At 39.8% G+C, this 12,166-nt stretch overlaps 1 protein-coding gene across 1 annotated transcript; it reads left to right on the top strand.

Moving 5' to 3' along the window:
* The first annotated feature begins 208 nt into the window (after positions 1 to 208).
* On the top strand, positions 209 to 11,263 carry hsd3b7 (hydroxy-delta-5-steroid dehydrogenase, 3 beta- and steroid delta-isomerase). Its single transcript, XM_050068197.1, has 6 exons — positions 209 to 438; positions 2,409 to 2,564; positions 5,440 to 5,548; positions 7,424 to 7,523; positions 8,084 to 8,246; positions 10,269 to 11,263. The coding sequence occupies exons 1-6, from the start codon at positions 279 to 281 to the stop codon at positions 10,679 to 10,681; spliced, it is 1,101 nt and encodes a 366-aa protein (XP_049924154.1). The 5' UTR covers positions 209 to 278; the 3' UTR covers positions 10,682 to 11,263.
* The last annotated feature ends 903 nt before the right edge of the window (positions 11,264 to 12,166 follow it).

Raw genomic sequence — 12,166 nt, 5'->3', positions numbered from 1 at the left:
AGAAGAATTTAGTAGCAGAAAATGGAAATACTCAGGTAAAATGTAAGTACCTTCAGTGAATATACTTACCAGCACCACCACTGACTGCTGCTCTGTACGTGCAAGTGCGTCTGTCTGCAACAATAAAGGTTTACAAAAAAAAAGAAAAGAAAAAGAAACCCCTCCTCCTCCTCCTCCCCCTCTCCCTCCTCCTAAAGCTGCCGTTCACAGAGAGACGTGACAGAGAGACATGACAGATCGCCTTAGAGCACGTCCACACTGCACAGCACTTCCACAGCATGTCTGAAAACCAGCGGGGTCTCGTCTACCTGCTCACCGGAGGCTGCGGCTTCCTCGGCAGGCATCTGCTGCGGCTCCTACTGGAGAAGGAGGACAAACTGGCGGAGGTCCGGGTATTTGACAAGCACATAGATTCAAGTTTGAATGGACTCAGCACAGGTAAGACGACCTGAAGGTGTTGTTGCGACGCAGTTTCTGATAATTTAAAGATTTAGCTAATTTCAGTGAAGCCAGTGACCCTTTAAAATCTCTTGCTCTCATTTATTTTCAGCCTTTATAACTGCATTCGCAATCTGTCGTTTCTGCTTGAAGATTGTCTGAAAATTCATAAAAGAGTATCTCTGTCATATTTTAGAAAACATAATTGGTTCTTGGCTTATTGAAACTTTTCTCTGTGTATGTTTCTGGTGTAAGGCCAGTTACCTCCAGTGTTCCTTTGCATGGTTTCTCCTTACATTTCCCTCTGATAGTCTATAGGATGTTAGACTGAAGTTAACTGTGATAGGATACTGATGAACCTGCATATTATGGAGTTACCACATGGATTTCATTATTGGGTTATTTCCCTCTGAAAATGGTGCTGATGAGGGCAGGTTTAGCTATTTGGTCGTAGCCAGCAGGTAACAAACACATCAGCTATTTGAATGGATCACCAGGGTGTAAATCATTATGCAACATATAGGCCTAGTAAATGAAGATTAGTTTTTTTTTAGTAGTGTAAGAGGAGATACTGGAAAGTTTGAGTACAGCTGAACTTTGTGTCTCTCTATGGAAAAACTCCCAACATAATTTCCCTCACATGTTGAATGGTCACTGGGTCGATCTGCAGATGACAGCTGGGCTGTGAATCCAGGATAGCCAACTTCCCTATATCCTGTGCCAGGATAATGATGTTATAACCTGTCATTGTGTGATTTGACGCGTCCTGTTCACGACCTATAGCCGTTTACAGTTACTGTCATCACTTTTGTATTACATGAATGTAGGATGTGTTGTAGTTGTGGTGTGCTGTGACCTGATGTGGACTGCATGCTTTCTGCTTCTGTTTAGTCTTTACTTCCTGGGAAAGAAAAAACTATTAAAATGAATCAAGGTCAGGGAGTGTTTTGCTGGTGAGAAGGCATGCTAGAAGCTACATGAAATATAGAAAGTTACATTCAACAACTGCTCTTTTAAAGCTTTGTCCCTTGTTAGCGTCAGGAATGTACTGAAAACACAAATGATGCCTCTATCCACAGTAGAATCTGCTTCGCTCAGCTTCCATTATTTATTGTCAGCTAGTGCTGAGGCATGCTGTTGTTAGATTGGGCCCCAAAAAGATCAGCTAACAGTAACAGGAGAGCTCAGTCTCACTAACACCTAGTGTAGGCCCCACAGAAAAGGATACGTTTAATTGTGTGTGTGGTTTTATCTGGTTGATATTTAGGCTGGCTTGAATTAGTGGAAACGTCTGTAATTAAAAGCTTCTCTGTAATTAGTAAAATTACAGATGGGGTTGCAAACTTTAGAGTCTGAATAGCAACAGGATCTCTGACTGCATGTTCAAAAGTCTGGCCCCTTTCCATGTAAGCAAGACTCTTGTCTGTTCCTGTTATCTATCAGTGTTAAGTGTTGCAAGGACAGTGTGTGAGAGCAAAGTCAAGCCAACGTTCATAAATGATAAGCATTGGTGCCTAAGTGAAAAACATCATGAAATCCCACAAAGAATTCATCCAGTGTGAGGGCAAGTTGGGTGTGACCATGATATATACTGAAAGATAATTTAAATTTGTCATTTGGCAAAGAGTTAGCGATATTGTTTCTATCAAGGGAGCTATCTGTCTTGTGTCTTGTGACAAAGTCCAGGAATGTGTCAGGTTTTTAATTACCTGGTAACCTTTCTTACTTGAAATAGAATTACATTTACAATGACAGAAAAGAGCTTGTGGAAAGATGATCCAGATAATCTGCAGTATGACACAAATAGTTGTTGCTGAAGAAAGGCAGTGTTTGTCTTCTGTCACACCGAAAGAAAGTTATGTTATCCGTAAACAGAGTGAGGAATCTCTTGCCAGCCTTTGCTGGGTTCTTAGGAAAGCTTCCCTGCTGCAGGACCAGACAGATAAAATGTCTTCCTGTTTCACCCACAGAGCAAACAAAGGTGGTGGTGATACAGGGGGACATCACAGACTACAGCAGTGTTCTGGAGGCCTCCCAAGGGGCCGATGTCGTCATCCACTCAGCCAGCTTGGTAGACGTTTGGCACAAAATCCCAGAGACTCTCATCTTCTCTGTCAACGTCGCAGGTGAGACTTCAAGGGAGTGGTGGTTCGTGTGATAACAGGGAAAAGGGATGGGGAGGAAGCGTCAATGGGTGATTCAGTTTAATGAATGTTTTATTGTGGGAAACCAGAAAAACAGAGGAAACCCACACCCTCTCCTGTTTTGGATAGTTTTCAAGGACGTGACTTCATTCATGGTTTAAAAAATGTTAGCCATAATTATGTTGTACTGTTGTCTATTGAGACAATATTGGCCATTGTTAGCAAGGCATGTTGTATTGAACCAAACAAAATAACATAAACTGCTTTCTGTATAATACAATTCACTACAACGACTACAACACAAACAAATGGTATCGAAATACTGAAGAAATGATCACAGAGGTAGTTTAATTTATTTGCATCACTACATTTAGATTGTTTGGTTTACGGCTATTGAAATTTATGGTGATGTATTTAAAGGAAAAGGCTGCTGATAACGTATCTAGGTATCAGCTGTCAGGTGTCAGCAAATCCAATGGAAAAACACAACCCCGACAATGCATTAGCCCCATGAATGGATTATTCAACAGGCTTAGTGGGCACAGGCCTAGGGGCCCAGAGTGTAAGGGGGCCCCCAGGCCTTCAGCTACAAAATGTAATGTATCTTTCCCTATCTTGTATGGGCTATTTGAGTCGCTGCTGCTGATGTATTATCCCCCCCTCTTAGACTTTTAATTGTATGTCTTGTACATTTTTTGTCTTTTTTTACTTGCTGCAACACTAATTGCCCTACGGGGACACAAATAAAACTGAATCTGAATCTGAATCAATCAGGGAGAGACTAAAAATGACCACAAAGAGACACACAAAAACAACCCAAAAAACAAAGATACACAACCCCCCCAAAGAGATACAAAACTACCACAAAAAGACTCAAAATGACCACAAAATTTCCACAAAGGGACACAACACAACTCAAAAGAGACACAAAACCACTACAAAGTCTGTGTGTTTTGCTCCGATGTTGAGGTGGTGGGGCCTTTTGCACGTCTGTGCCCAGGGGCCCATTGTCTCATAATCCGCCCATGATTAGTCCTTCTCTCAGGACTTTCTGATTTCCTCAGATTGTCTGTGGCCTTCAGTCCCATGCCCACCAGTTCCTACTTGAAATGTAAATCTTTAAAGAAAGGTCACAAATAGATGCTTTCATTTAATAACATAAAGCCAAAACAATTTCCTATATTTCCTGAATATTGTTAGACTTATTCTTTAAAATGTGTACAGGAAATACTGTGACTTAATTGTACGAATTCATGGATCTTTGTGACAATGAGCTTTATGTGACTAAGCTGGGAACATGGTGAGAGCATCATGATGTTTGTGGGTTGTGTTGAGGTTAAGGTCAATGTCTGGCCTTTAGTAGTCTGCAGTGATTCAGCAAATAGACAAAACCCACTTTGTTGTGAGACGTGGGTTTTTTAAACAGTTCCTCCCAAACAGGCGGACTTGTAAATTATTTATTCAGTTCTAGCAACTTTACAGGTTGCTTGAACTGAATAAATAATTTACAAATATCTGTCTAGAGGTTGTTAATGGGTTGAAGTGCCAGAACATCATCAGCTAAATAAGGTTTAATTTTAAACTAATGTTATCAAACCGCCACAGAATTAAAGTCTGTGGTCTTGCATGAAGTCAAGGAACAGAGGGAGTGGTTTGATTCTGAAGGTCCAGTCTAGATTCCTCTGGCAGACAAATATGACAAGAATTCGATATTATTTCCCCTGTGTTTGTCTCAACAGGGTTTCATGTTAACTCCCTCTAATCCTGTCAGTAGTGGAGTTGAGAACGTTATCTAGACTTTGGTTCCCAGTTAGAATTGATTTTAGTGATGACGTAAGACGCCCTTTGCTTTCTGGCCTTCAGATTAAGTACATACCAGGGATTTTAACCCACTTGTGTGCCAGCATGTGGCCTCAGATCTTCACGCCCGCCACTCCTGAAAACAGATGTTTACTGAATTTGAACCATCAGAGCCCCTGGGCACTGGAGTGCACCTGCTAGACCAGTTTTATTTTTCAAATGTCTACTTAAGAAGCACTTTAATAAGGCCTTTTTATAGCTGCAATGGCTGCAATTCAGTTGACGTATTGATTGATTATGTTAAATATATGTAATGTTTTTAATTCAAGTTTCTGTGAACATATGTACTTGAGTACCTGTACTATTTTTTAATTCACTAGTAGGTGGTTGCTTTTAGATAGGTGCTATATATTTCTGTATTTCTTAATTTTGTTTCTGTAACAGTCAAGGCAATCTTACATTTTCTGTCATCTGGGTAACTTGGCTTCCTTTTTAAAGCGCATATTTTAGCACAGTCTCGTCAGGAATTGTTTTGATCCTCTGGAAAACTGGAACAGATGCAACTGTGCAGCCTGTGGAGTGTGTCCTCTTCTCCTCTGCTCAGTCTATGACCAAAGGTCAAAGGCCTAAAAAAGTCTCACTATGGAAAACTAGAAAGACCTGAAAAGTATTAAATACAACAAAAAGAGGTCTTATTTCCTCCACTTTGCAATGGCCACTGCACGTCCACTGTTACATAACAAAAAACAGGTTTTAGAAAAACATGTTTGCTTCCTATCAGCTAAATATAACACATATGAATCTCATGGCTCTGCTGCATTATGTTCTGTTGACTCTGTACGTATGCATCCAATTAGGATTTCAAGACTTTCATCCTCTTCCTGTTATTGCGTGATTTAAGTCTTTCAAAACTGGCTGACTGCAGCTTACTGAAGAAATCCAACTGTGTCAAAGTCATTCCTGTGGCTTTGGAGGATGGACAAGCTTTCGTGTTACTCAGTAAATTCAGTCAACCTATTCTCCATCTCTTAAATGACTATATTTTCTCTCTTCTCAGGAACAGAGAATGTGATCAACGCATGTGTGGAGTGTGGCATCCAGTGCCTGATCTACACCAGCAGCATGGAAGTGATTGGGCCCAACATCAACGGAGACCACTTTGTCAGGTGAAGGTTTAAAAAATGTAATTCTGTGTTGACTCATTTCTAAGCTAAGAGTTACCCAGTGTGCACGTCCAAGTGTGTCCTCACTGAGAACACATGGGTGCACTTCATACTCTCAAGCTTTGGCTCTTACACATTTTTGCTTTGGCTCTTACACTCTCAAATTGCACCATGGCTCTTTCAGTTACATTTCTGTGGTCGCTATTTTCTGTCTTTTTTCTTATTATGTGTATCTCGAATGCACCATCATGGAAAACATGAGGCCTGTACAGAAAAGATATGATCGGGTGGACACAAAAGTACACAACACACAGAATCTACCGCCCTAGTGGTATTTTCAAGGGTTTCTTTTAAAGTCCTCCAGATAGAAAGAATCTGGGATGAAAAGACATTGAACAAGAACTACCACAGTTCTCTTTATCTTACTGTTACACTATCACTCTCTGATGTTTTGCATGTAACTGTCTGGTTTTTCAGACGCACATTACATAGGGCAGCTGTACAGCCAGCAACAAAAACAGCTGTGCAATAAATGAAAACAGAGATGACAAACAAGAAGAGTTCACTCATCAGGAGTGAGTCAGAGCCACATGACTATTTGACACTGTCATTCTGTCTCCAGGCACTGTGCTTATTTAGTATAGGTACCGGAATAGTGTAAACATACACTGTGAGACTATTCCCAGCTGCCTTTTTTTAGCTGTATGTCTGTTTCTATGCATGTAAAAATTGTTGTGTTATTGTGTGTTACTGTAAGTACATCTATATCCTGGTGCAGAGGCATGATTAGAAAAAAATACATATATCTATATATCTCTATCAAACATTAATGATCTTTACTGTGATAGATTACAAGTCACAAGCATGTTTCATGTGTCTGAATCTGAAATTTGATTTTCAGTGGGAGCCAACGGCTAAACACACTGAAAAATCTAAAATGCAAATGTAACTTTTGAAAGCCGGTTAGCAGCAGAGGTGGGACCAAGTAGTTGTTTTGCAAGTTACAAGTAAGTCTCAAGTCTTCGCACTTAAGTCCCAAGTCAAGACAGACAAGTTCTAAGTCTTTAACTTTAGGCTTCACTTCCCAAACAAGTCATAATGCACCATTCACCAAGTGTAATGCTATGTTAACAACAGAGTAATCACATTAGCTAAGCAGTTGCTCGCTAGCTATGTTAATATTAGCCTAGGTTCTTTTAAACCAAAAGGCTCAAGTTCAAGTAAATACATGAGTCATTGGTGTAAAAGTCCAAGTTGACTTGCAAGCCTTTTTTCTTACTTTGTCAAGTTGAGTGCAAAGTCATTAGATTTTTAACTCAAGTCCGACTCAAGTCCATGTCATGTGACTCAAGTCCACACCTCTGGTTAGCAGTATGGTAAATCAAAATATACATGATTAGTAGTAATTGTGATGTGGATCTTGAATGCTAAAGGCAGGAGATGGAAAAAATACTTGCAATGGCAAACTCTGTCTTTCTGCTATTAGAGTGAATCCTAACATTCATTGTGTGTGTGTGTGTGTGTGTGTGTGTGTGTGTGTGTGTGTGTGTGTGTGTGTGTGTGTGTGTGTGTGTGTGTGTGTATGTGTTTGTTCTTTGGGTTTGTACATATAGTACATGGCTACAGCTGTAGCTCAGAACAAAATTTGGCAGTCTCTCTTTCAGAGGAGTCAGAGTAAAAGAATGAACCCTGCTCTGTTCTTGTTGGAAAGACTGACTACTCATTTTTTCCTCTCTATCTCTCTCTCCCTCACTGTGTTTAAATCCTCTCTCCGTCTGTTCAGCCACATTCCTCTCACACATACCGAAAGGTCAAGAAAACATTACCTGCTTACTTTCTCCTGAGTCCTCCTCTGACCGTTTGACTCTTTCTCCACAGGGGAAATGAAGACACACCTTACCAAGTGAAGCACACTATGGCCTATCCTAAGAGCAAGGCAAAGGCAGAGAAAATCGTGCTTGAAGCTAATGGCACCAAGGTACTTTATGTCCAACAATACACATTTCACAAATAAATAGTTGTTGCTTCAAGTGGTTTCATTGAGGCAGATTTATTGAAAGCACATTTTAACTTTACAGACACACTTAGAAAACTAAAGAAGAAAAAAAAACAGTGCTGAAAAAGGAATAATAAAACCATAGTGATGCAATGGAATTGATAAAAGGTACTGATGTAGAATAAATGTTTTTATTGGCATCCAGATATGTGTATTATGTTTACTGCTGAACATTACTGAGTACTAAAATGCTGACTAGATTTTATACTGTATTGTCTTAGTTTAAGACTGGGTTACACAATCTGAAAGCTGTGGATGTTGTTTGCTGTTAAGCCTAGAAAAACTTTATGAGGAAATTTCTTGTGCAACTTTGCCACAAAATTCTAGATCATCTCTTGTGGCTTCCCTGTGGGGTCACTCCTGCTGTTTACTCTCAAAATCCACAAAAATTTACCCTTGGACTGCTCTGTGTATGTTTTTTTTTCTTGTACGCCTCCTGTCTGATTTCCCAACGCTGAAACCTGGTTTTGTCTCCCGTCCAGGTGAAGGGTGGGAAGTGTTTATACACATGCTCTTTGAGGCCGACGGGGATCTATGGCGAGGGGCATGAGCTAATTAAGGATTTCTACAAGCAAAGTGTACAAAGGGGAGGCTTGGTAATCGGGGGTGTCCCAGAAGACTCTGAACATGGACGGGTCTATGCAGGTAAAATTACTGTTTTTTAGTCATAATCACAACCTTAAAGACACGTCAGTGAACCAATGAAGCCTGAAAATCCCGAGCAGCCTCTGTTCTGTTTTTAACTCTGACAACCAAGGCGTGTAAACCAAGTTGCAAAGGAGAACCAGAGTAAAGAATAGCATGACCTATGCTAAACCAGGACCAAAGCAGAAGGGCAGTTGTTCTGCAAAAGTACTTCCTCTGCATTTCACAGGAAGTGTCCTTATATTGACTTAAGTTTTACAGTGCCACCAGTCATGATGCTCTCTTCAGCTGACTCCTCAACAGCTGCTCGTCAGTCAAAGGCACAAGCAAGATAACATCACAAGACAGATTGTACAACATGATGAACTTGAACAATAAGGATAATTCAATCCAGATTTCTTGGTTGTGATAACAATAGCATGTGAATAGTACAGCACATCATAAATCTTCGCGGTCATGTGAACATGTCATTCAATAAATCTCCTTCCACAAATAATGATGACATTTTTAGACCAGCTTCAACATGCCGGTTTCAGTGCTGATGAGTGGGGTTTTGTTATTCACTCATGGTGTCAGCTGTTGCTTGTGACCGTATTAGTAACCACGACTTGTGTACATGAGAATGATTCACAGTCATCGAGTGTCAGAGGCTGACATTTGTAGAAACCAAGCAGATGCTGATGTCATAGAACATGAGAAAGATCTACAGCTGATAAATGTCGAGGATGCAAGTTCACTATTAAAACATTAGACACTGTAGATGTTTTGTAATTGGTAGCATGTGTTAAGCTTACGTTAAGGATGATGTCAGTGTGATGTCAGTGTGATGTGGTCACAGGTGTGAAGCAACCACACATTTTTCCGGAAGAGTTGTACTTGCATAGAATTTTGATGTAAGGGATTTTATCTTTAACTAGTGATTTTATTTCACTAGTTAAAGATGCAGCATGTAAGATTTAGGGGCATCTATTGGTAGAATGGAATATAATAATCATAATTATGTTTTCATTAGTGTATAATCCCCTAAAACTAAGAGTTACTGTGTTATCGTTATCTTAGAACGAGCCTTTCATATCTACATAGGGATATAGAGGGCTTTTCACGTTTTTCAATGAGGGCTTTTCAATGACTTGTATATGAAGATGGACAACGCATCTCCACTTCCTCCCGTTGTACAAAAATAAAGCCAAAATGTCCTATGGCTGCTGACATCCTGTGCTGATGACGTAATTTGGAGCCAGAGTCTGCACAGTAGCAATCTCTTGAGTTCCCACTGTCCGACCAATTGCAAAAAGCACCACTGACTGTGAGCACATACAGCTGTCAGTCATGACGCCAAACCCCCTTTTTATAGCATCAAATAACTAATTAAACATCAACGTGATAAGGCCTGTACTGCAGCCAGCCACCAGGGGGAAATTGAGATGTTTTGGCTTCACTTTTAGGGAGTTGTTATGCCATCTATCTTTATGGCACAATCTATGATTCTACAACACGCTTGGAAAGGGAGGGGTGAGAGGAGGCATATTCAGTTGGTTGCAATCTGCCATCTCATCGCTAGATGCCACTAAATCCTACACAGTGCGCCTTTCAAGTGAAGATTATGATTTTATATTCAGCTTTGATTAATGGCATAAAACACTGGTGTTGTTGGGTAAACCTCCAAGTTGATAACTAACATATAGCAGGTACATGCTCATACATCAATAACGTGGCCGTGACAGGATTAATTAAATCTCTTAAACTAATAAAGTATTTGGTGTCAGCCATAAATTTAGTTTTTAATAGCAAATGTTATTTTTAAGAACTCTGTAAAACACAAGTTCCAATGAAGGCGATGAAAGTGTTTGTAAAAAGACATGTAAAAGGCTGTAAAGTAACAGAGGTGAAATCTTCATACTGACATCATCATTTTACTGTTAACCTGTTGCTTTTGTTCACCAACTATTTCTACTAAGATAAATGTTTTGAGTGGGAGTTACATCATTCAGTGTGGTAATCCCCCACTTCTTGTGTTTCTAGGCAATGTGGCGTGGATGCATATACTTGCAGCCCAAGCCCTGAGAGAGCGTCCGCAGACAGTTGGAGGTGAAGCTTTCTTCTGCTATGATGACTCACCCTACAAGAACTACGAGGATTTCAACATGCAGTTCCTCTCAACATTTAAGTTCCGAAGGGTCCGCATGCCCTCACTGGTGATCTGGTTCCTGGCCATGTTTAATGATCTGCTTCGCTGGATACTGAGCCCCTTGTACAACTACACTCCGTTGCTCAACAGTTACACCTTGGCCATAGCTAGTACCTCCTTCACTGTCAGCACAGACAAAGCCCAGCGCCACTTCCAGTACCGCCCTCTGTACGACTGGGAACAATGCCGAGCCCGCACACAGAAATGGGTTGACACATTCCCTCTGGAAGACCCCAAAAACTCCTAATGTGACTACTGCAACAGGCATCAGAAGCTGCTAAACACACACGCAGGACTCCAGATACACAGTGTGTGGACTAACCTGCTGTTAAGTGACAGTAAAACAATGAAAAGCAAACTGTTTTACAGTATTAAAAAGATTCATTGTTGTATTTGTTTAAGTCTTAGTATTTTTTGCTCACTTATAAAGGAAACATAATGACAACATTTGTTCAGGTGGAGCACATTAGTTAATTTAGTGCCATTTAAGAGTGATTTATTATTGAATTCCAGTGATATCAGCTCATGTGGTACAGTAGCCAGGGGATCGTCCTTTTTTTAAGAATGTACTGTAGAATTTAGATAATAAATGTCTACATCGGAGATTTTCTAACATCAGTATTTGTAGTTATGTAAATTATGACAAATGTAAACGCAATTTACAAGCATTTACTGGACTTTATATTGACATATTGTAGTAATATATATTGCTTATAGCAATGTTTTATGTTGCATAATTTAAATATTTTTACAATTATATTGTCGATGAAATGTATCACATTTGTTATCTTTTTGTAATTTTTAATAAAGATTATTTAATATATTTTAACCTGGCTTTTTTGTTGTGATTTTGCACTTGATTCACATTAGAGGCTGCATTTTCTTTCCATAACTAATGTCATTTATGTATTTTATGATGATATGCAGTGCACCTCATAATGGAAGTTTGCACAGCCTGGAGACCTGATTCATGATTTTAAGTCATTGGTTTCATTCCAGTGTGTGTCCTCACCATATCCTCATGGCTAATGGTAGTTCTCCGCCTCTGGATTTCTATGGAGACGATAAACTTTGTTTACCCACAGTGGTAAGGGCCCGCTCTCTCCCTAAACTCTTGTGGAAACTTGTTGTCAGACTATGACAACCAGCTGGATAGCATTTCTACAAGCAAGACAAAGTATATGGGAGTTCCCTTGTAGAATAGCTTGGACACTGTTACAACATTTCTGGGTGTCCCCCATTCCTGTGGTTTGCCATGGCAATCCTCACAACAATCACATGCATGCTAGTGTGAAATGAAATGCAGAGAATGACTCATAATCCCCACAAAGAACTCCTGATGGCTTCCCCCAAACAAAGCAACACAACTTGAAAGTACCACTGATTTGCCTTCCAACATATGCCTACAGTATAATGTTGAATACTGCATAATATGATAGATATGGTTGGTCTGATACAAACAATTATCAAACAACTGTATGCATGCCTGCGTGTGTTTAATAAATATACTTTGGAGGAGCAACCAACTCTGAAGCTTCAAGGTTGCTTGTAATTAAACGGATTGCGCCATCTACTGGTGTAACAACAACATATCAACTAAGTAAAACACTTCGGAATGACTAATAATTTGATAATAATTTCCAGATCACTGACCATATCTTTAAAGACTAGCGTTATTATTGTAAATGTGATGTTTGGTTTCCTGGCATTTTTTTTTATCTATGAATGTACA

The sequence above is a fragment of the Epinephelus moara genome, chromosome 18 (genome assembly GCF_006386435.1).
Source record: "Epinephelus moara isolate mb chromosome 18, YSFRI_EMoa_1.0, whole genome shotgun sequence".
In the NCBI taxonomy this organism is placed as follows: Eukaryota; Metazoa; Chordata; class Actinopteri; order Perciformes; family Serranidae; genus Epinephelus; species Epinephelus moara.
This window is presented reverse-complemented; position numbering and strand designations above follow the sequence as displayed.